The 24,438-nt window shown below is 35.2% G+C and overlaps 1 protein-coding gene across 1 annotated transcript in view; it reads right to left on the bottom strand.

Moving 5' to 3' along the window:
- Nucleotides 1-840: 840 nt before the first annotated feature.
- XPO4 (exportin 4) overlaps nt 841-24,438 on the bottom strand; it is a 129,208-nt gene continuing 105,610 nt past the window's right edge. The window contains 8 exon segments of the mRNA XM_020968782.2: nt 841-6,727; nt 10,925-11,017; nt 11,601-11,718; nt 12,617-12,747; nt 13,451-13,569; nt 21,110-21,290; nt 22,570-22,863; nt 23,973-24,147. Of these exon segments, the coding sequence (XP_020824441.1) occupies nt 6,530-6,727; nt 10,925-11,017; nt 11,601-11,718; nt 12,617-12,747; nt 13,451-13,569; nt 21,110-21,290; nt 22,570-22,863; nt 23,973-24,147 (1,309 nt within the window). The 3' untranslated portion in view covers nt 841-6,529.

Here is a 24,438-nt window from a genome sequence, read left to right as displayed (position 1 = left end):
TTGGTTGTTGTTGGGCAATGAGGGTTAAGTGCCTTGCCCAGGGTCACACAGCTAGTAAGTGTTATGTGTCTGAGGCCACATTTGAACTCAGGTCCTCCTGAATCCAGGGCTGGTGCTCCATCCACTGTGCTACCTAGCTGCCCGTTTTCTGCTTCTACATCCCAAATGGCCTACACAGTGATGATGAATGACTTCTTCAATAATATGTCTGGTTAAGCAAGGCAGACAAGCAGCATATATTAGGAGTTCATCATAAGCATACTTACTACAGTGCAAAGGCAGTGTGCTAAATGCTGGGGATACAAATATAAGCAAAAAGGAAACCTCATAAGGTGATCGTTAATGATTTCTGATCAGCTGCAGAAGAATAAGGTGCAAACTTCTTACTTAAGTGTCCTCCCCTTGCCTTTCCAGACTCATGTTCCAATACTCCATATTATATTCTAGCAAACTATTCATTATTACTTAGAGCTGGAAGGAAGCATAGCAACTGCTAATTCACTCCCTCTCATTTTCCAGATGAGGGAGCCTGAAGCCCAGTGAAACTATGACTTGCCAGTGGTTACACAGGATGAAAATAGTGTTAACAGCATTTGAACTTACGTCCTTGGACTCCAAATTCAATAGTCTTTCTACTATATATTACTGCTTCCCCCAAAACTTCATTTGTCCAATTTTTACACATACAAAGTTCAACTCAAAATGTCATTTTTTCCACTATCTTCCTGGACTCCCTCCCCCCAAATAAGCTTTCCTTCCAATGAACTAATATAGTACTTAATACCTCTCCTAATGTACTGTCACATTATACCTTCCCAGTATTACAGTCTAGTACTAGAGTCCAAGAGAAGGCAAGAATGTCTTTATTTATGTAACATCTATACTACTTGGCACATAGTAGTAGGTACTCAATACATTTTTACAGAATCACTTTCTTTTTCAATATGAACTATCCCAAATTCTGACCCTCAAAGAGAATTTTAGAATGTTAAAACTGGAAGGGACCTTAAAAGTTACCTAATCCAAACCTCTCATTATTATAGACAAGCAAGCTGAGGCCTGGCCCATGGATAACACACAATGAATTAAAACTCAGGTTCACTAACTCAGTTCAAACTTTTCCCATTATACCATGTTGTTCTTTACTCTTAGAAAATACCTTTTTCAGGGTAATACATTCTGTTTTTAACTTGGGCAGCGAAAGATGCACAGAATTACTGATTCCCATGAATTATCTGAATATACTGTAGAATTCTCCTTTTTTCCTACTGAATGCCTAGATTATATGAACAGGATACTTCAAAGCAGCCCCCAAAAAGTTATCATTAACTCAAAGTGAATATAAACTTGTTGTCACAAATATGACAAAAGAAGTTAAGTTTAATTGACCAAAATAAATCATGTTTCTAAGACCAGGAGCTGGCTACATTCTTGTATTTGAATATTTCAAGAACAACCACCATAGTTTATCATCGAAATTTTTGGGGGGATAGGGGGGAAGAAGGCAGAATTTTATTTTACATGGGGTCTAAAGGTTCTCCCAAAGGGGTATGCAAATGCGTATTTTATCTTATTGATGTAAATCAATTCATTAATGTCCAGTTTGAAATTATTTTGTGAATGTGAAATGAATTCTTCCACTTTTAATCTTTCTACAATGGTTAAATAGCTAACATGATTTAACAAGTTTCATAAAAGCCTGGAAAATACCCAAGAACACAAACAAATCACACATGGTCAAAACAAAAATGTAATAAAAATATTTAGTGAAAAAGACATTTTTAACCCCCATATATGGATTAAAAAAATACAGACAGAATTTCATCAGTTTGATATTCAGCTTGTAACCAGCTCGATTACATAGCCTTGATTTGCTTCCTAAAGTCTTATTGCAGCATCTTTTGAAAAACTGAATGCAACTTTTATACCATCAGTTATGCTCAATAGAGGTAAATATTTAAACAGTATATCTGTCCCTGGGTCTCTTTAAAAAAATTGAAAAAGTCTTTGTATATGTTTAAAATTTTAATATTTATAAATTTTTAAAAATTTACACGTGCTGTATTGGTAGCAGTGCTAACATTTTGTGACCATAAAACCACAAATTCACTGCATTGAGCTTTTCTTTGTACAGAGACCAAATCACAATACCAAAATTTATAATTTGTCATAATTTTATGTAGTACAGCACATCAGAAGGTCTGTACTCAAAACACAGTTGGGCCAGACTCTCTTGATAGGTATCTAGTGCAGATGTGGTAATTGTAGGCTAGGAAAATTAGCTATTAGTACGCAATTAGCAGCTCCTAACAGCTAAGGGTGCTAGGAATGAAGACTGATAGGGAAAAGAACTAAAGCTTCATTTTACAGACAGGAATGAGGAATGGTGTTAGGGTAGGGACAAAGGGATGGGTAAGTGCCTCTGATGACTGGATGATTAACAAACCACAAAAGACCTTGTGTTTAAGCAGCTGTTAACTGTTCAAGAACAAAATGAGTTGTGGTGTCAGTCCTAGGAGATTAATGTGCATACCACACTCTCCTAACCTCTATAAAAGAACCACCACCAAAGTCACTTTGCTATAATCTTTAGAAAAGAATCCAGAAATAAACAGACCCAGAGGCCAAAAACATTTCTTATTACCTCATGTCCCTCCTCTCCAAAAGAGGCTTGATTTACATTATTAGAACAGAGTGAATGAAAAGTTTACACCAGTGCCTGGGCCACAATATTCTATCATTACAGATGCCCCATCAGTTACCATTATAATCTGGCACCTTTCACATTTCTTAAATAGCCAAGATGCGTTTAGCTTTAAACATGTTATTCATATCAAGTTTTAAAGAGCAGGTCCAATTTAAAATTCCAAACACATTAAAAAATTTTTTTTTGTTGAGAAAATGGTTAGTTAGTCCTTTTAGAAAAGGATTTGAGCCAAATCATAGAATATCCACACATCTCCAATTTAAAAATAATTTCAAACATTATCATATTCTTATGTAGCTAAGTGGTTTTTTTCACAATTTTGTAACTTATTAAGGCAAAAAACCAAACCAAACCAAACCAAAAAACAAAACAAAACAAAAAACACCTCAGGACCAAATTCTTTATTCTCTGATTTAGTAGGATATGAGAATAAGTACTAAGGTTACTTCTGAACCAAAAAAACCTCATTCTCCCACATTCTCTAAGTAACTGTAATAGAAATAGCTAAGAAGACCTGATGATACAACTACTTTTAGTGATGAGAGCTGCAAAAGGATCATCAATAATTTTCTAAATGAAGAAAACTTTAAAAAATGTTCAATTGACAGGTTCTTTGTTCCACGATGACACTCAACTCAATTGTAAAATCCTTGAATATTACAGTGGTTTCCTTTTGGCGCTTGAGTTCATATAAGTAGCAACAGAGATAAGAATGTAGATGGGAAAAAACAAAAACTGATATTTAGTTAGGTTAATGGATTAAGAAAACTAAGTACAGTGGATGGGAATATTAAAAATTTTTGGACAGGGGAGGGAATCACTCAGATTCTTGGCTGTAAAAAAGGGAAAATGCAGGAATTGTTTTTAGAATAATAAATATCTCATCTGAATAGAGAAATGCTATACAATCCAGACACATGGTATACAATTAAACAAGACTGAATTGTATAAACAACTTCTAAGAAAAACTGCAAATCTTTTTTCTTAAAAAAAAAAATCACAATTCACAGCAGGTGAAACTCAATGGAGTGATGTTAACATGCCATGTATCCAAAAAAGATTTAGGGATAGCAGGAAGAGCCAAATAATTGCAATGAAAAGGACACTGTCGAGTAAATACATTTGAAGAGGCAGCCATCCAATCAGCAGAAGTAGCACAATAATTAACTTTTTTTTTGCTAGAACTATGACGACACCATTTTTTATGGTACTATATAAATACAAAAGCTAACAAAAGACAACCCGATTTTGCCTTGGGAAACATAAACAGGCGAAGTAAAAGAAATGAAAAACAAAGGATAAAGCTGAAAGGAAAATGCTGAGGTTGAAAGATATATAAAGAGTAGAAATTTACACAGAGAGACACATACACACACACACGCACGCACGCACACACACAGAGTCTACAGATAAAATACCTGACAGTGTCCCTTTAACATATTTATATAAAGGGGTAAAAAGTTGTTTGTTTTTTAAAAAATCCTTGAAAATTTAACAGGTAGTCAGTTACAACAGGAAGTCAACTTATTGGAATAAGACAGTGTTCTTGATACCCACTGGGCAAGAATTCAAACCATGCATACATACAAATACACACACACACACAAAACCCACTCACAAAACAAACATAGCTTTGAACAAAGTTTAGCTGTTCTAGTGTGTTAATTAGCATCCTCACTTGCTACTTTTTTCCCCCAATCTGACATTATTACATTTTAATTCTCTGAAGTTTGATTTGGTCCAATATGAAGCAAATATTACTTTATTCAAAATCTGCCCACAAAATTGCACAAATATTAATAGCCTTGGCATATCTGGTAAAGATATTACAATCTTGGTAGGCAGTTTATTAAGTGTGAATGCCATTTATTCATTAAAATGTTTCTCACTCAAATTACTGTTAATTCTTTTTTTCCAACTTGATTTTCATTCCTGTCCCTGCCGGCCAAACTATTAAAGCAACAGCCTATGTTGTAGTACCCTTTGCAAAGGGATGGACGTACACACATCTCTATTGCGCCCAAGAAGGGGGAAAACTGAGTTCATTAATTAAAATAAAAATGGAAAACCAATGCAAAATAAGGTGGATTCTGATGTACAACAATTTAACATTCTGAAGGATGAAAATGGGACTTTAGGAAATCTAAAAATAGCTTCACATTTTAATAAGTCTTACTGAAAATATCTTAAGATATGGAAAGATGCCATATCAATTGAATATTTTTTCTAAAAAAGATTTATGTTAACAGTCTTTAAGATAGGTTTGATCCAGCCCAGCTTTTATTTAATAATGGATTAAATTAAGAGAAAGGTATCCCAAAAGAGTGACGGCACTTTGCCCTTGAATTCATACGTAATGTCACATGTATGGGTTGGACAGACTTTAGATGCTAGAGATTAGTCGACTGTAACTGTCTTGAGATGAACTGATGAAGATGGCATAGAGTTACAAATGTGATGCTACACACAACTGAGTAAAAAGTGGATATGTTATACCCAAAATATTCCACAGCATGTAAGTGTCAAGAACATAGTGAAAGGACAAATTCACCCCTCCCTACCAAAACCTATGATTGTGCTCACAGCACAGCACTGTACAGTCTATCCTCACATTTGCTATATTCTGGTTGTAGATCAGAATGTGTTCAGTACGCTTGTGGTTGTTAAAACATGGTCATTTTCATCATTTAAGCTGGCATACAGAACTACAGAGAGCATGGCAGCACTGGAAAGCAAGTCCCTGACTGTGGAGATATAAGTGGGAAATAGTAGAGCATCTAACAGTGTATTTTTTACTTTGAAATCAAATTTATGTGGCTCCTGATGAAATGAGTATGACATCCCAGTCTAGCATAATTATTGCCCCTAATGCCCCAACTTAAGATATAGTTTGTATAAATCAATAATTTACACCCTTTGAATGTTATTGCTTAAGCAAACTATTCAGTGTAGATTGTTACAGCTGTGTGCAATGTAGTTGGATTAAAACAAACTTTAAATAGACTACACATGAACCTTTCACTGACTCATGTTTACAGAAATACATACTATCAAAAAGGGAAATAGGGAGACAGCAGCTAACAACCTAAACCAATTGTTGAAGCATCAAAACCTGCATTTTTATCAAAACGCCTGCTCTTTTTGTACTCCTTTTTTAAAATTAAGGCAATGAAATGGCTACAGTTCCTAAAGTTTTTTTAGGGAACAAAACATACAGCTTTTTTCCTCCTGAATCTCAGGCACCAGAAAAAATAAAAACCTGTATTACATAAACCTGTAATACTGGGTTGATATAGAAAAACAAAACAAATAAAACACAGAAGTTAAAAAATAAGCCCAACATTTGGTGATGTTTGTTTTTTTTCCCACTAGATCCTGAACTCAATCTTCAGAGAGGAAAAAAATAAAGCTTATAACAGCAAAACCTGTTAGAGTTTACAGAATACTCATCTAAAATGTTTTCAGTAACAAAAATTCTAACCTTTATCTGGCCATCTATGTTTAGACAAACGGGGGGAAAAGGCACTGAATATATATTTCATGGTGCCATATCTGTTTGCACATATATGGAATTTCATTCTGAAAATTTCAAATTGCCATTCATTCTCTACAACACACACGACAGATTGTGGCTAACACATAGTAGCAGAAGCTGATTCAAAGTTGACCTCTCCTGTGTCACTGAATTATATAACAAACTTTCAGGCTCTTCAAAATCCAAAACGACCAAAGAACCCAGAAACAGGAGCAAGACTTAGTCAACTTTCAGCGTTTCAGTGCATTTTGCAGAAAAGGTCTAAATTAAGCATATAGTTTTGTTGTTTATTTTACACAAAGGAGACCACCAACATTTGCCATAAATTCTTCTAAACTCTTCAGGAAGGCCATCTTCTGTTTACGATCCAGCGTGGGAGGAGTGCTGCTTGCAGTAAGCTTGTTGAAGGCATCTGCTAATCTCTGGTAAATGACTGGGTCTTGCTGACTTGACAGTAAAGTTTCAACCAATTCTGAGTATTCAGCCTAATGAAGAAACAATGCATTAAGAATAGAAATATGGTAACTGAGAGGAAAACATGGTTTTATAAGACTTTAAATACTACACACACACACACATACATAAGACTTTACATACTATAGACATATATAAGACTTTAAACACTATATTCTCCAGGTCATCACTGCTAACAATATATATTTATCAAATGTACTTTGTCCTTGGAAAATAATTTACCAAAATTATAGTGGGTTTAGTTTAATTGTATGTAAACAAAGATACAGCTAAGCCTCAGTTTCCTATACACAAAATGGAGATAATTCCATTTGTCCAGTCCAATTCACTCTGAGGTGATAAGTGCGGAAAGCATTCCATAAACTTTCAACTGCTACACAATCATTTCCATTTTAAAGATGAAGAAACTGAGGCTGATAGAGGTGAACAGACTTGTCCAGGGTTACACAGTTAATAAGTGTTTGAGGTAGAATTCAAACTCAGATCTTCCTAATTCTAACACCAGAGACCTCTCCATTATGAAGCAGAAGGGAGGAATATGACACAGCTAAAGAGATAAAATGAGGTCAGAGTGTGGAGAGTCCTAATTACCAGGCTATTAAAGAGTCTGAACTTTTTTGGAAGGCAACAGAGAGCCATGGAAGGGTTCTGAGTAGAGAAGTGCTATAACTAGGTCTATGCCTCTGCAAGACAAAGCTGCCAGAAATGTGAAGGACTGTTTGGAGAGGGAAGAATTGAAGCAGGAAAACCTGTTAAAAGGTTAGTTATGGCAGTGTCCAGGCATGTAGTAATGCTGTCCTAGATAAGGGAGAAAGAAACTGAAATAGTGAAGCAGGGATACATATAATAAGTTAAATGACAGGTTGTAACAGGAATGCAGAAGAGTCAAATATAATTCCAGGGTCTTTGATGAGAGACACATGACTTCAGTGTGAGCTCCGATTCTTTCATTTTTTAGCAATATGACCATAGGCAATTCACTTAACCTCTCTGAGTATGAGTTTTCTTTCCTTTAAAAGAATGACTGGAATTCTGCCTTAAGGAATATTGTGAAGAAACCCCTTTGAAAATATAAATTCAAGACTTATATGAACTGATGCTGATAAAATGAGCAGAACCAGGAGAACACTGTACACAGTAATAGCCACATTGTGTGATGACTGACTTTGATATACTTAGCTCTTTTCAGCAATGCAAAGGTCTAAGAGAACTCCAAAAGACTCATGATGGAAAATGCTATCCACATTCAGAAAAAAGAACCATGGAGTCTGAATGCAGATGGAAGCATACTATTTGCTCTCTTTTTCTTTTGTTGTTTTATTTCTTCTTTCTCATGGTTCTTCCCATTAGTTCTAATTCTTCTATACATCATGACTAATGTGAAAAAATGCTTATTATAAATGTATAAGTAGAACCTATATCAGATTGCATGCCATATTGGGAAGGGGGGAGGAGAGGAAGAGGGAGAAAATTTAAAACTCAAAATCTTATGGAAGTGTATGTTGAAAACTAAAAATAAATTATTAAAAAAAATTTCAATTCAATTCAATTCAAGGTGTATACTGTGGCCACGTCAAGGTATAGCTAAGGAAAGATGAACAAAAGAGTCACTGGAGTTGAAGAATTGTTTGGACGAATCGCTAACGTGAATAATGAAGCCTTGAGAATTACAGCAAGGTAGGGGCAGAGAGAACTACAATTCAGCCAGATGCTGAATTCACTGAGGAGATTAAGAATATAAACTGGAGACTAGTGGATTCTAGATAAAAGAATGGAGAAGAGAGGATGATGACTATCTTCAAGAACAGTATATTTTAACTGAGAATTAAAGCTAAAAATTATGGAAGATAATAGCTCAGTAAAAACAAAAAACTAGGGGTGGGGGAAACGCATTGTAGAATCTTTTTTTTTTTTGTCTAGGTAATGGAGTTAAGTAACTTGCCCAGGGTCACACAGCTAGTAAGTGTTATGTGTCTGAGGCCACATTTGAACTCAGGTCCTCCTGAATCTAGGGCTGGTGCTTTATCCCCTGTGCCACCTAGCTGCCCCTTATGGTAGAATCTTCAGCACAGGAAAAGCAAAACACTAAATGGCAAACCAACTTATTCCCAGATCTTTCGTAACTGTTAGAACTCTCTGGATAAATAATAATAGCTGACATATATGTAAAATGTTTCAAGGTTTGAAAAATACCTTATTTATTTTCTCTATCTCCTTTCTTCTTGACTTCTCTGAAGGACCTGATGTGGTAACCACTCTCTCCTAGATAGATACTACTTTCTGAGGCTTTTCTCCCACCATCCTCTTTTGTCTTTGAGGACTGTTAATCATCTACATCACTTCCTAATGTGGAGGTACCTCAAGACTCTAGACTGGACCTTGTTCTTTTTTCTCACCACCCCCTTTTCACTTGACTCTGAAGGGCTGAATTTTATCCCTAAGCAGAGGACTCCAACATCTATCCATCCAGCCCCATACTCTTTCCTGAGCCCCAGTTCTATATCACTCAGCATAGCACATTTCTAATAGGATGCTGTACAGACATCTGCACTTCCCTATTTCTGATCTGTCAAGGGTACCACCATCATTACAGTCTCCTAGGTTTGTAGCTTCACCATTATCCTCGACTCTTCATTCCTCCTCATCTTAATCTTACATGTTGCCAATTGTTGCCATTTCTACCTCCATAATATCCCTGATATCCATCCCCTTCCTCACCACTCACATATCTCACACTTACATACTCACTTTACCTCAGTTTCTGATTGTCTCTTGCCTAGACTATTGCAATGGCTTCCTAATTGGCCTCCTTACCTCAAGTCTCTTCTACCCACTCCAATCTATCTTCCCACACAGCTACAGTGATGCTCCTTAAGTGCATGTAGGACAATGTGACTCCTCTACTGAATAAACTCCACTGGTTCACTACTGACTTTAAGATTAAATATATAAACTCTTCTGTTTGGCATTTAAAGGTATTTACAACTTACCTTTTGCCTCATTACACATACTCCCCTTCTCTCACACAATGGAAGGAGTTCTTAATGTGTGGTGCATTAACTCCATTTTTAAACATTTTAATAACGATAATTCAATATAATTGGTTTCCTTTATAATCCTATGCATTTAATTTTATGTATTTATTCTAAGAAAGAGTTCATGGGCATCACTAGACAATCAAAGGGGTCCATAATATAAAAAATGTTAAGAACACCTGCTCTTTGGTATAACCAAACTATCCCAATTGCTGTTGCCTGAACACATTCCATCTCCCCGTCTTTGAACTTGCCCCTGTGCCTAGAATGCACTCTCACCTCATCCTTGTCTCATAGAATTCCTTATTTCCTTTAAGACTCAGCTCAAATTATTCATAATGCTTTCAAAAGATATGCTGCACTGATTGCTTATTAACCACAAATGACAACTATGTAAATTTTATATTGATGTAATGAGACAGCAGCAGATAGTACAAAGAATACTGGGTTAAGAGTCAAGAATCAGGTTCTAGTCCTGGGTTTGTCATTAGCCTTGACTTGTGGCAAGTCCCTTTATCTTGGGGAGGGGGTCTCAGTTTTTTCAGTCTATAAAATGAGAGGACTAGATTAACTCCTTTCAAGCTATATAATTATATGATTTCATCTTTGTGGAGGGCAAAGTTAAGGTTGATGAGGGCAGTAAGCACTGCAGCCTGACTGGTATCAGACTCAAAGCACTCAGCAATAGAATGTTTTTGAACAGACTACTCATGATATCGGAACCACTGGCAAGTAATCTTTTTATATATAACCTTGTATGATACAGGATTTAAGTCTCAAAAATCTTGCTTACACAACCCTAATCAAACTACTAGAAATAAATGTTGGTATAAATATGGTGGTCAACGCCAGATGACCAAGCTATGAAAAGCAAACAGAAAATAGTTTAGTACTCCCTGAAACAACATAGTTAACTGAAGCTCAAAGGGTTCTCTAACAGTCTCTCTGGACAAATCATAATAGGTCTCCCATGTTATTTTTATGTACAATCCAAAATGTAGATTTCCTTTTTTTTTTTTGGTTCAGAACTTATCACAGTGCTCAGCAAATAGTAGGCAATTAATAAAAACTTGTTGATTTGTCAGATCAATCCTGGCTGACACACACAACAGCGAGAATATTTATAAAATGATTTAACTTCTGAAACACTTCAAAATAATAAACATGTAATACCTGATGCAAACACACTAACGTGTAGAATGCTTCGCCTGCTGCAGTTGTCATCTCTGTGTTATGCTTTTGCAATACTAGCATGTCAAAGACCAGCTGAAATCATACAACAAATGAAAGTTCTTAAATAGCACACTGTCATGTAATATATTTTGAAAAATCAAGGTAAAAGATGGGACTCACAAATCTACTCAATCATCCTTCCCATATGTATTGATTTTAAAAATGAGAAAACAAAACATTGTTATAAATTTACCAGGTCAATTACAACATTTACAGAAGTAGCATTTAACGTCTATGAACAATACACTATCAATATTTAAAATTAGAAGGCATAATGTTGTTTATACAATTATAAAATTTCCCAACAGTTTTTAATCACAACAATTTTAGAGTTTCAAAATAAAGTTGTTGGAAGAATTCAATGTAAGCTCTTTTTCTAGGCTAGACCTATAATTTCATTGTTATAGAGAAATCTTTGGGAGCTTAGGATGGGTGATTGGGAACTTTCTCTACCAGTGAAGACTGGCATCTGCCGTATAATGTACATCCACAGAGAGTAATTTGAATTTACAAAAGGATTTTTATATAATTTTACATTCTCAAAAAACTTAAAAGAGAAATAAGAACTATCTGAAATCATCACATGATTTTGCAACATTCTATCTATATTACTTACCTTAAGAAAGTGCCTTGTTGCTAGAAAGAGTGGTGAATCTGTTTCTTGTGCTTTTGCACACTGTTCAGCTAATGGAGTCAAGGCCTCCAGACAAAGCTGGCAAACCTCAGAACTCATTCTGATCATAAGAGTCAAAGAATAAAATAGATTTATATGGTCCTTGTTGGTGCGCTCAATTTATCATTAAATGATTTTTTTGAACAGTAACAGAAAAATTCTAACTACCGATTTTGGTGACAGCTTTTCTAGCTATGAATATAGACAATCAAGCATCTTAACCTCTGTGATCTTTAAAGATCTGCAGTTTATTCAGTTTGGGTAGACCTTACACTGAGGCAGAGTATAATATTATACGTAGATAGTTTCAGTAGCTATAGTGGCTAAAAAAGATTTATCACTTTGTGGACAAACATCTAGTAATAAGTCTCCCCAAACTTAGTGAGGCTGGTCCTTAGAGAACAGATAAATAATTTATGGCTGAATTTGTAATTGAAACCTTCCCAGTTCAGTACAACTTGCCAGAGTTTAAACTCTACTGGAATAGTCTTCAAGAATTCCTTGCTACAATGACTCATGGGAGCAGAACTGTGCTACCTGGCACTTAAGAAAAAGGAAACTAAAGTCATATGGAGATGGCTTACTTAAGTTTTAGGAACTGCTATAGTTAATAGCTCATTTCTAACACATACAACAGATGAAAGGATACAGTACTCTATCATTAGGGACAGTCTATTGGCAGTGAAACAATAAATAAATACCCTGAACCCACACCAGTGACACAAGATGAGTGCCTATTATAAACTGAGACTTAATTAAGAAATAACTGGGACATAAGCCCAAATGATTATGGTAAATTACTTACAGCCTAACAAAAGATACAACAAAATGAAGATAGCTGAGAAAGTACAATAGTTTTTGATAAGACAAAAGTGAACTAAAGGAGAATAAAAATCTCAAATATGTCATCCTCTGTCCAAAATGTCAAGTTATACAATGCTCATTCATTTAAAGGATACGATGTCATTCCCAGTTCTAGGGAGTACATCAAGCTCTTAAATAGGTCTTCAGGAAGCTGTGGAATTTTCTCAGGAAAGATCTCGCAGATAAATGTAATCAACTTGTAGTACTGATTACAAAGGGTTGGAAACTGTCAAAGAAGCATATTATTACAAATATTATGTCTTACCTAAACAAATAAGAGCAATGATACTTTTTCATGTCAACTAGATAGAATAAAAACCAAGCAAATAACCAAGTAATATTTAGGGGAGGGTAGATACAGAAAAATATCACATTATATAACACTCTTACAACACTGGGTTAACCTCTGCCCAAAGGACAATAGAGAAAGGATTTGTACAGGTAACAATCCTGACTTGTTATTCAAACTTGGCTTTGAAACTTGTCTAATTTAACGCTCCTCAAAAAGAATATGATAAGTACTAAGAAAAATAATAGCTGTTTGCCCTTTCTCTTAATTTTGAAAGAAGTTAACAGAAGAAATAACAATGAGAAGAGAGGGGCTTGATAATTATAGAGACCTCAGTTGCCACAAGGACAGATCCTCACTTAGCATAGCCTAATTTGAACACAACAGGCTATTCCAAACCACTAGGGTTACTAAAAGATATAGAGGCTAAAGTGAAGGTTTGAATAGGTGGGTTGGAGATAAATTTGGGGGTGGGGTGGAAGGATAACAAAAATGTAGTAAATGATAATACAGCTTTTTTTTAATGAAAAACTTTATTTTTATTTAGCATCACCTTGCATACATAAGAATACTGGTATAATTCATTCTGTAACATCTTTAAAAATAATTATTTTTGATTACCATGTTTTTGTTCAATTACCTTTAAAAGATCTTGGGACATCAAAGGCAAAATTAGGTTTACTCCATATAAAACAACATCTGCTGCTGACACTGATCTGTTTGCTGCTTGTCCTGGCTCATGTCCTCTAAATACTTCATCTATTGAAATGAAAGTAACAAACCTTTAGAGTTACATCATTAAAAATAAAAAGTTTACAAAATTATGTTAAAACACCATGCACAGCCTTTGACCAAGAGATATTGCTACTGGGTCTGTATCCCAAAGAGGTAAAAGAAAAAGGACTCATAGGTACAAAAATATTTAGAACAGGTCTTTTTGTGGTAGCAAAGAAAAACTGAGGGGGACAGTCATCAATTGGGGACTGGCTTAACAAGTTATGATATATGAATGCAATGGAATAATTCCAGAAAAACCTAACAATAACTGATGCAGAGTAAAGTAAGCAGAACCAATTTATATAAGCAGAGAACAATTTATATAATAACAACAATATGATAAGGACAATAAACAAGAAAAACTTAGGAACTCTGAACAACACAATGACTAACCACAGTTCCAAAGGAATCATGACTGAACATGCCATCCACCTCTCAAGAGTGCAGATCAAGGCATATTTTGGGGGCAGCTAGGTGGCACAGTGGATACAGCACTGGCCCTAGAGTCAGGGGGATCTGAGTTCAAATCTGGCCTCAGACACTTATTAGGGGAAGTCACTTAACCCCACTGCCTAGACAAAAATTTAAAAAAGGGCATATTTTCTTTCCCCTTTTTTCTTTCTTTTTGATTAAAGTAATATGGCAATTTGTTTTGTACAACTATACGTATTCATAATGGGCTTTGGTTTTTTTTGCTCTCTCAATGGGTAGAAGAGAAGCAGAGGGAGAAAAATCTGAAAACGAAAACGAATAAAAAACCCCACAAAATTAGGTTAAAATAAACTTCAAAATAAAATATGCTTCAGACCAGAAAAAAAAGGCAGTGGATTTAAAATGTATCAGATAAATTCTGTCATTGTGCTGATGGAGCGAGCACTTCATAACTGCTAACACAGATGATTATGTTCTTTCAAAAGTTTGACAAAGCAAAAATATGAGGAAATAAATATGGCTAGAGAGAAATAAAATGGTATAGAGGTCAAATGAATTTTTTAATAGAATTTTTCCCACATTAATCCTTTTATTACTCAGACTTACAGGTGAAACCTCTGTGTTGTTTCCCCTGTATTAGAACATGAGCTTCTTGAGAACAGTGACTGTCTCTCCTTTTCTACTTGTATCTCTCTAGCACTTTTCATATAGTAAGCTCTTACTAAATGGTTTTAGATTCATCTATCCATCAATTCATTCATTCAACAGAAACTTCAAGATAGCATAATAAAATGACAAGTATAGCATGGATCACCTTTAAGGAATTTTCTATTCTTACAGTGATAAAGGAAGTCCATTAGCAAAAAAAAGAAAAATTATCTTTAAACACTGATTTGGATTCCCCATATAAAAGCAGCCCAATGAATTATGTTAGGGGTTTCCAACATATGAGATTAATGACTGCAGTCACTCTAAATACTCTTCAAAACCATCAACACATCTAACACTGTCATTTTTATTTTTATGTAAGTGATGACAAAATGGTCAGCACTACATAAATAAGCAGACTGTCATAAATTTATGTATTGTTATTTTTCAAATGTGAAGATGCTATTATAGATAATAAAATTCATTTAAGAACATTCCTGAGCTCTTAGTAGTTTTTTAATAACAATGGTAATTATAGTTAATATTTATATGATGCTTTAAGGTTTGCAAAGTGGTTTTTCAAATATCTTGTCTGCCTCACATTGAGGCAGACAAGTGAAGTGATTTAGCCAAGGTCACACAGCATTTGTCTGAAACAGAATTTGAATTCAGGTCTTCCTGACTCCAGGCCCAGCTCTCTATCCACTGTACCCACTATTTTCTTAGTCAACAGATGCTAAGAATACAACTATCATAGGTTTTTTTTTTCCTTGTGAGGCAATTGGGGTTAAGTGACTTGCCCAGAGTCACATAGCTAATGAGAGTTTTGTGTCTGAGGTTGGATTTGAACTCAGGTCCTCCTGACTCGAGGACTTGTGCTCTATCCACTGCGCCACCTAGCTGACCCTTTTTTAACATCAATTTTTTTTTTTTACTTTATGACAATTTTTTTACATTTAAAAGGGAGCTTTTATAACAAAAGGGTCGGGAACCAATGAACTCTGATTTCAAATCTGGAGAAAATGGACACCATTACAAGGCTCAGTGGTTATTCCTCCTCCATAACTACTACTTTCCTTAACTACTCCAATTCACAGCAGGAATTACCCTTTGTTGAGCTCTTGCTACCCTTAAGGTGAGTACCACATATCTTAGAAATTATTCTCTTTCAATGACTACAGTAATCTATTATTTGATAAACCCAAAGACCCCAGCTTCTGGGATAAGAACCCACTCTTTGAAAAAGACTGCTGGGAAAACTGGAAAAGAGTATGGCAGAAACTAGGCATAGACCCAAATCTCACACCATATACCAAAATAAAGTCAAAATGGGTTCATGATGTAGCTATAAAGGCTCATACTATAAGCAAACTGGGAGAACAAGGAATAGTTTACCTATCAGATCTGTGGAAACAAGAATTCATGACCAAACAGGAGATAGAGAATATTACGAAAAGCAAAATGGATAATTTTGATTACATTAAATTGAAAAGTTTTTGCACAAACAAAGCCAATGCAACTAAGATTAGAAGGAAGGTAAAAATTGGGAAAGAATTTTTACAATCAGTCTCTTTGATAAAGGCCTCATTTCTAAAATATATAGAGAATTAAGACAAATTCATAAGAATACAAGACATTCCACAATTGATAAATGGTCACAGGATATGAACAGACAGTTCTCAGATGAAGAAATTAAAGCCATCTATAGTCATATGAAAAAATGCTCTAAATCATTATTGATTAGAGAAATGCAAATCAAAACAACTCTGAGGTACCACATCACACCTATCAGATTGGCCAACATGACAAAACAGGAAAGTGATAAATCTTGGAGAAGATGTGGGAAAATTGGAATGCTAATGCATTGCTGGTAGAGTTGTGAAATGATCCAACCATTTTGGAGAACAATTTGGAACTATGCCCAAAGGGCTATAAAAATGTGCATACCCTCTGACCCAGCAATAGCACTTCTAGGGCTATATCCCAAAGAGATCATACAAATGGGAAAAGGACCCACATGTACAAAAATATTCATAGCAGTTCTTTTTGTGGTGGGGCAAAGAATTGGAAATTGAGAGGATGCTCATCAATTGGGGAATGGCTGAGCAAGTTGTGGTATATGAATGTAATGGAATATTATTGTGCTATAAGAATTGATTAACAGGCTGACTTAAGAAAAATATGGAAAGACTTGTATCGTCTGATGCTAAGTAACGTGAGCAGAACCAGGAGAATGTCGTATACAGTAACAGCCATGTTGTGCGATGACTAATATTGATAAACTTAACCCTTCTCAGCAATACAAGGATCTAAGACATCTCCAGAGGCCGAGATAGAAAATGCTATCCACATCCAAAGAAAGAACTATGGAAGTTGAATCGCTATCATTTTTTTTCTCTTCTGATGAGTTTTGTTTCCTCTTTCTGATGGTTCTTTCTATTGGTTTTAATTTTTACTTACAACTTCACTAATGTGAAAGTATGTTTTAATAGGAACGTAAATGTATAGCCTATATTAGATTGTGCACTGTCTTGGGGAGGGTGGAGGAAGGAGGAGAAAAATTTTAAACTCAAAAGCATATGGAAGTGATTGTTGATAAATCAAAAGAAATTAATAAAATTAAAATAAAAGAAATCATTCACTTAAGTTAGGGAGTCTTACCTTTTTGTGTATCATGAACTCTTCTGGCAATCTCTGATATAATTACCCCCCTCCAAGAATAATGTTTTAAGATATATAAAATTAAACATATAGGAGTATTAAAGGAAACCATGGAAGCAGCTAGTCGGTACGTCAGATAGTGTTCCAGGCCTGAAGTCAGGAAGACTCATCTTTCTGAGTTTAAATCTGATTTCAGACACTTCCTAGCTGTGTGACCCTGGGCAAATCACTTAACCCTGTTTGCCTCAGTATCATCTGTAAAATGGACTGGAGAAGGAAATAGCAAACCACTTCAGTATCTTTGCCAAGAAAACTCCAAATGAGATCACAAGGGGTCAGACAGAAGTGAAACGAATAAACAACAACAAAAGGAAACCAAAGGTTAGTGAAAATAAAGGTGTAATTTTACCCCCACCTAAGCCCACAGAACTCTATCTGTGGATTCCTACACTAAAAAACCCTGCTCTGAGGATTTCATGTTTTTTAATCTTCTCTCGCCAGAACATTAATAGCTTTTTTGATATGGTATAGTCATTTCTGGATATTAACCTTCCACCTTTTTTCTCCTCAGTGACTTTCCTGGTAACAAAGAAAAAGATAAAACAGCTATTCTCTTGTTTTTGAAAATTTTTTCAAGCTGATTTAAAATCCCCATTAAAACACTACTAAACTTTAAATTATTAAAATGCAACATTACATAATTAAACTCAAGGATAGCAACTGTGAAAACAACTTGAAACATACCCATTTATCCAGTTACACTACCATAAAACCACACTTATTTAACCTTCCTTCTCTGTATCTCTTAATCTCATTTAAAGTATTTTCCACACAAAATTCTCATGCATAATACTTGAACCCCTTATTCACCATGGGAAAAAAATGATGTCTCATGCGAGCTTTAATATTATCAGTTTTATAGGTAATTACTTTTTGATAAAGCAGAGCAGACAACAGAGTTGACAGTTTTCACTTAAGAAATGCTTTTTTCATTCCTTTACTGATAGGAGACAACTGGGAAAACAACAAAAAAACAACCTAAAGAAACAACTGGCTTTACATTCTCACTGGGCCAGTTTCCAAGGAGAATAAAGAGTCAACACTCTATTTTGGCTCTGTCTAGTTGTCTTATTGTCCTTCTACTTTTTCTAGGATATAGCAGGAAGTATGATTAGCAATGAAGTATGTTAGTACAGCCAGAGATCAAGACATCTTCAAATCTCCCAAGAAAAATTAGAAAAGGGAGTTTAGGCTTCAGATGCTTCCTAGTTCTTTTCTTCATTGATAATTTATGTAGTTGCTACCATGAACCTAGCACTGTGCCAGGTGCTTAAAGGGATGCACATGAAGTCCCTGTTCTCTAATTTATAACTTATTTGGGAATCTATTTGGGAGGTAAAACATATGCATGACAATTAAATAACAACGTAAAGTACTCAGTGATCAAATGCTAAAATAAGTGGTAAAGACAATGGATTTCTGAAAAAGGGAAATATGACAGGCTTCTAGAGAAGGTATCATGGAGGAAAGTTGGTACATTTCATTCTGTCTCTTTATATCGTCAGTGCCCAATAAGTACTACATGCCTGACACGTAGAAGTAGCTGAATGAATACTTGTTGGTTATTCTATTTCCTGTCTTCTATTCTATTATTTGAATAAATTTAATGGCTTTTCTATGTGACAACTCTTCAAATACTTGGAGACAGCAATCCTGTTTCTTTAATTCTTCTTTTTTAGGTTAAACATTCTATTTTTTTAATTAAGCCTCCTAAAATGTACTGTGAAGTGAAGGTGTTCTCTATTTTGATACTGCTAGAGTGGTAATGATACAACAAGATTTTGTCAACAGGTTTCCCTAAGATTAACTCCCTTAAGTAACCCTGTCAAAGTGGCATAATTCCATATCACTGCCACATTGTTTCCCTTGCTTCTACAGTTCTTCCTTTAAAGGAGAGGGATACTTTAACTTCAGTCGAATCAAACAATAAAATTATTTACTGAATACCCTCTACCTATGTTCCTTAAATACCTCACAATGGAAGGATGCTGCAAAGTAAGTAATCATTAACTGAAAAACATGTGAAAATGTACTTTTGGGAAGCATCAGATTTGGTCAGGCTTTATGTAACTTATCTCTCATAATTATATGTTCTATAAAAATAATATTACATTTTTAAGTGCCAGGATTGTATTTTAAAAGCCCTTATCTAAATATTCATTGTCATTTCCTTAAGACATTTATTTCTTAGCCAACTACACTTAGTTTACCTTTTTCTCTGAAACAGAAATAAATACATGAAACTGGCTGTACTTTCCAACAACTCCAACTGTCCAAAAATGGGCTGCAGTAGGTAGTAAATTCCATCTCATTAGAGAACTTTCACAGGCTGGATGTCTATTTGTTAGAGATGTTATAGAGCTAATTCTTGGTCTGGCATGTGTTGGATTAGATGGCCTCAAGTTGCTTCCAATTCAGATTCTGTGATTTAAGCTGAGAGGAAGAATTCATTGGATATATACAGAAATTCCATCTTCCATCTCTGTGCCTTTTTCAAGGCTGCTCTCCAGTCCTAGAAAGCAGTGCCTCCCTCCTCATTTCTCTCTCTTAGAATGTGTAATTCCCTTCAAGTTTCAGCTCAGGTGACATCATACACAAAGCCTACCCTGAACCCTACCTCTCAATCCCTAGGTGTTAGTGAGCTTTCTCTCCCCAAAGTATCTTGCATTTATTTATCTGTGTTTGTGTTGTATCTCTACAAACAGAATGAAAGGTTCTTGAAAGGAGAAGGCTGTTTTATTGGACTCTGCACATCCCCCATTTACTCTTTCCCCAGCAGAATGCTGGAAGAGACCCTTAAATAAATGGTTGTGGGAATAAACTGTGAAAAGCAACATGTCAGTGGGGAGATATTCTCTAAGTATGAAAATGTAACTGGTGAAAAGTCAAGAACAAATCTATGGATCTGAGAATCACTACTACATGGGGACTTGTATTGAGGATCCCAGAAATGTTAGTCCATGAGAGGTCTTAGGACAGAGAGTAGTCAGGAAAACTGTGTAGAAAAAACAATCAAGTAACCAGTGAATGTTAGAACTAGAGGTATATTAGTGATCATTTAGTCCAATCTCCTCGTTTTACAGATGAGAAAACTGAGGCCTCACTCCCAGGAGTGAAGGGCCTTCACACAAAGTCTCACACTGAGTTAGTTGCAGAGCCAGAACTTAAGTCCAGGTTTCCTGACTCTCAATCCTGGGATTTTTCCATAATATGATTCTGCCTCTGGAACTTAAGTTTCTTTTACACATTAAAAAAAGGAAACAAACAAAAAAACCCCAACAACTGCCATATTAAAAAATAACACAAGTACAGAAATGATATCACAGAAGCCCTACTCACATCACACTGAACAAAAGGAATGTAACTGGAGAAATGCTGTCACTAAGGTCCTACTGTGAGGTAGGGCCAGTTCGCAAAAGATTAGGGAGGCCATTGTGGAGATTTAGTTAACACCTAAGGATAAAAAGTATTAACAGAGGAAAAAGAAGAATATTCCAAAAGGATGGGATGGCTAGTAGTTCAAAAACTGAAATCTGAAACTCTAAATTTAAGTATCCTCTTCTGAACCATTTCACACATCCTCTCTTAATTCCTGGAAGTTCCTAAACTAGTATGACGGAACAAGAATCAGATACTAGGTTCATTTCCTTATTTTTCAGTGTAATTATTTGGAGAAATCGTGCAAGAACATGAGGGTATTTAATTGCTGGTCTACTCATACCTGTATCACTGAAATCTATGAATTCTTTTGACAGAAGGTTAGTAAGAAGTTCCATAATGAGAAGGAGATCTTGATATTGTTCCTCTTCTGCTGTAACATCTATCCGTTGCCGACCTAGATTGTTCTTGGAATACACTTGCAACAGAGTGAGGCAGGCCTCATACAAGTTCATAGCTTTGGACTGCAAGAAAAAAAAAACTTGAGAAGTAAATTATATTATACGGCAGAGCATTCTTGGGAAAACAAAAAAAAAAGCATCCTTTTTTATGTAATCTAGATAAATTTGTAATCAGATCAACAGCTGTCAGACTGACTTCTGCTTATTCTGAAACAATAATGAATAAAAAGTAAATACTAAGACTGCAAAAATGCTTAAAATATTAATAAAAATGACAAAACTCTGGTTCACTGGCTCAGGCTTTACATTTTCAACTTAATACTAAGTAGCCAGGGCAAGACACTGCCTTGCTGGGACCAGGTTCCTCATTGGCAAAATGAAGAGAGAAAGGCCTTGATGATTCACTAATATCCAATGATTAAATACCCAAACACTATCTAGCTCCCTTTTTATACAAATATTTTTAAGTGCTTTGCCCTTGCTGTGCTGCCAACCAGTGATTTTATAACAAGTCATTTAGATATTAAATTAGATGACTTTTAGAAAGGCTCCCATGGAAAGTGTACAAATGGACATGCAATTATTACATTTATTCCCTATCATGTTCTGCTTATAAAGATCTACTTATGAAAAGGAAAAGAAAAGGAATAATTTCATAAACTCTAACTACCTGCCTATTCATTAATGGATCTGTTACTATAATACTTAGAAATATAAGCTTACTTTTGGGCAGGTTCCTCAGACCTAACAAAGAGAAAATTACATGTCAGGAGCCTATAAAGACTGGTTTGGGACAAGATATATACTAATGTGCTAACAAATACAAATAAAAATCCTTGAATTCTAGCTACCAAACTGTCTTTCTAAAGTAATATCTTTACAGTTTAGTTTTTCTTAGCAAACAGGTAAGAATTTAGTGAATGTATACACTCTTCCCTATGATTTACAAGTGAGAGATATGGAAAGCACTTATTTTAAATCTCCATGTTCTACTATTGTGTTTTAGTACAGCAGGATCCTATTACATGAATAAATATTCCATCAATTTGTTCTTCCATGGATACATCATTTTGATGACTCTAATTCTGTAGCCTATTTCACTACAAATAAATTAAGAGATAATTAACACATCATTTTGGAAGTGGGAATTTTATTTATTAAGCATGCTTATTCCTTGATAAATGTATTTCAACTAGTCTATGATATTTCTGCAAATCTTTGGGGAAATGAGTATTTCCAGCTGCTATTCACTAGAGAAGATAGTATAACCATGATGTTCTTTAATTTTATTACAACTACTATTACTCTGTATCCAAAAGGGATAAAATCAGATAGTGTTTACCTCTCCCAGATAGCAAATCTGTTTATGTGCAACTTCAACAAAAACTTCTATTATGAGATTAACAGTCTCTGGGGTGTTTTTGTAAACTTCCATCAGTCCAATGCAATTAGTAAGGAAGTCCATTAGGAAATTAAAGAGGATTGCTACATTGTCAATCTGAGTCGCCTCAGCAATGCCACAGAGTGCCTCTAATGTGGCAGTTATTTCCTGTTTGACCTCTTCTTCTTGACATATTTGCTGAAAATTTTCTTGATTTATCACATTCAAGAATCTTTGCTGAAGTGGCTGTAGAACCTATAAAAACAAGACATCAATGCTGATATTTTAGAAGCTGGAAGCCTAAGTAGGCAAAACTATTCTTATGGTTCAAGGGATTAAGTATTCTGAACTAAACTATCAATTGTTCAGTGTAAGGGGTGGTCAACTTCAGAATACAAAGCAGATACAGAAGTTATATATCATTCCCTGCCTACTCACTATTCTGCAGATGGCATTAGGGGAAGGTGCTCTGTCACCATACCACATTTCTGCACTAAACGGCTAAAGCACTCTAATACTGAGCCCACACTGTCACAGGTCCAACAGAAATCCTCTTCCTCCCATTATTTTAGCACATGAAATAAAAGCTCTGCTAATACCTCCCCTGCCAAGGAGTATTTTCCCCACATATACAGAATACTTAATAACAACTTTTACAATAGGCCAAAACAGTGTGAATTAAGCAAACTACTACTGGAATAATTTAAACTGGAATTAAATAGGATAATAATAAGCTTGGTTCTCCCCTTTGAGCCCAGGATAATGCTGGCTAATAAATATGTTCCTGTGGTATAGAAGAGTTAGGAACCGCCCACTTTACGGTGAATTTGCATGGATTCTAGAAATGAGTGTTAAAATTCCTGTTGTATAGAGAAGAACTGTAAAACTCTTGTCCCAGAGTACTAGCATTACCCATCATGCAAACACAAGAGTACCACCTACATGTAGATACCAATTCAAGTCTCTTTAGAGCCATATGACCATGTCAGTGGTCCAATTAATTCTCTTTTGTATAGTATTTTTTCTATCAACACAAATTTGAAATGTTGCCCTACCTACAAACTGTCTCCTTTATAAGTGTGCTTCCATCTTTCTAACAGTCTACTCTTAAGAAAACGAGGTTCAGTAATAACTGGGCAGAAACTCGTCCAAATGTTAACATTCAGTAATTTTCAATACCATCACAAAAGAAATGTTACATGGCATTAAGACAATAAAGTAAACTTAGGGAAGAAACACTAATAGGTTGATATCATAAAGACTAAGCAACTAAAATTAGTTTTTTAATAAGTTGCTCTGGTATCATATAGACAATTATAATTTTGTTTCACTAGAAGTTACAAATGAGATATATAAAATATTACCTCTGTCCAGTACTGCTGTTTTGTATCAGTGTCCATATGAGCAAAACCTCCTAAAACTAGAGCCTTCATCAATGTTCTCTGCACAGAACTTGACAAGAGGTGAAGAGGTGGGCTTCTTCTCGCAAACTGTTTAGCTAAATTCCACCAATTTTCACATTTAATTACTAAGTTTGCCCTATATGGGAGAGGAAAAAAGCAAACCCAACATAAAGTCAGCTGCTTACGTTGAACTTAAGGGCAAAGTTTATCAGCAGAAAGACCTGAAGTTCTACACTTAAAGGACGACTATGCAAAGAAAAGCTCTTCAAAATATTTTACAAAGGACTTTACAAATATGAGCCAGGTATCACAAAGACTGGAATATTAGAGTGCAGTTTCAATTTATACAGGTACTAAACACAATTAAAAACAAACTACACACATAACTAAAGGATCATAGATTTAGAGCCTGAAGGAAGCTAAGAGA

This window comes from Phascolarctos cinereus, unplaced genomic scaffold, assembly GCF_003287225.1.
Source record: "Phascolarctos cinereus isolate Bilbo 61053 unplaced genomic scaffold, phaCin_HiC Scaffold_726;HRSCAF=1367, whole genome shotgun sequence".
NCBI classification, from domain to species: Eukaryota; Metazoa; Chordata; class Mammalia; order Diprotodontia; family Phascolarctidae; genus Phascolarctos; species Phascolarctos cinereus.
The sequence above is the reverse complement of the archived record's forward strand: the minus strand, read 5'-3'. Positions and strand labels throughout refer to the sequence as shown.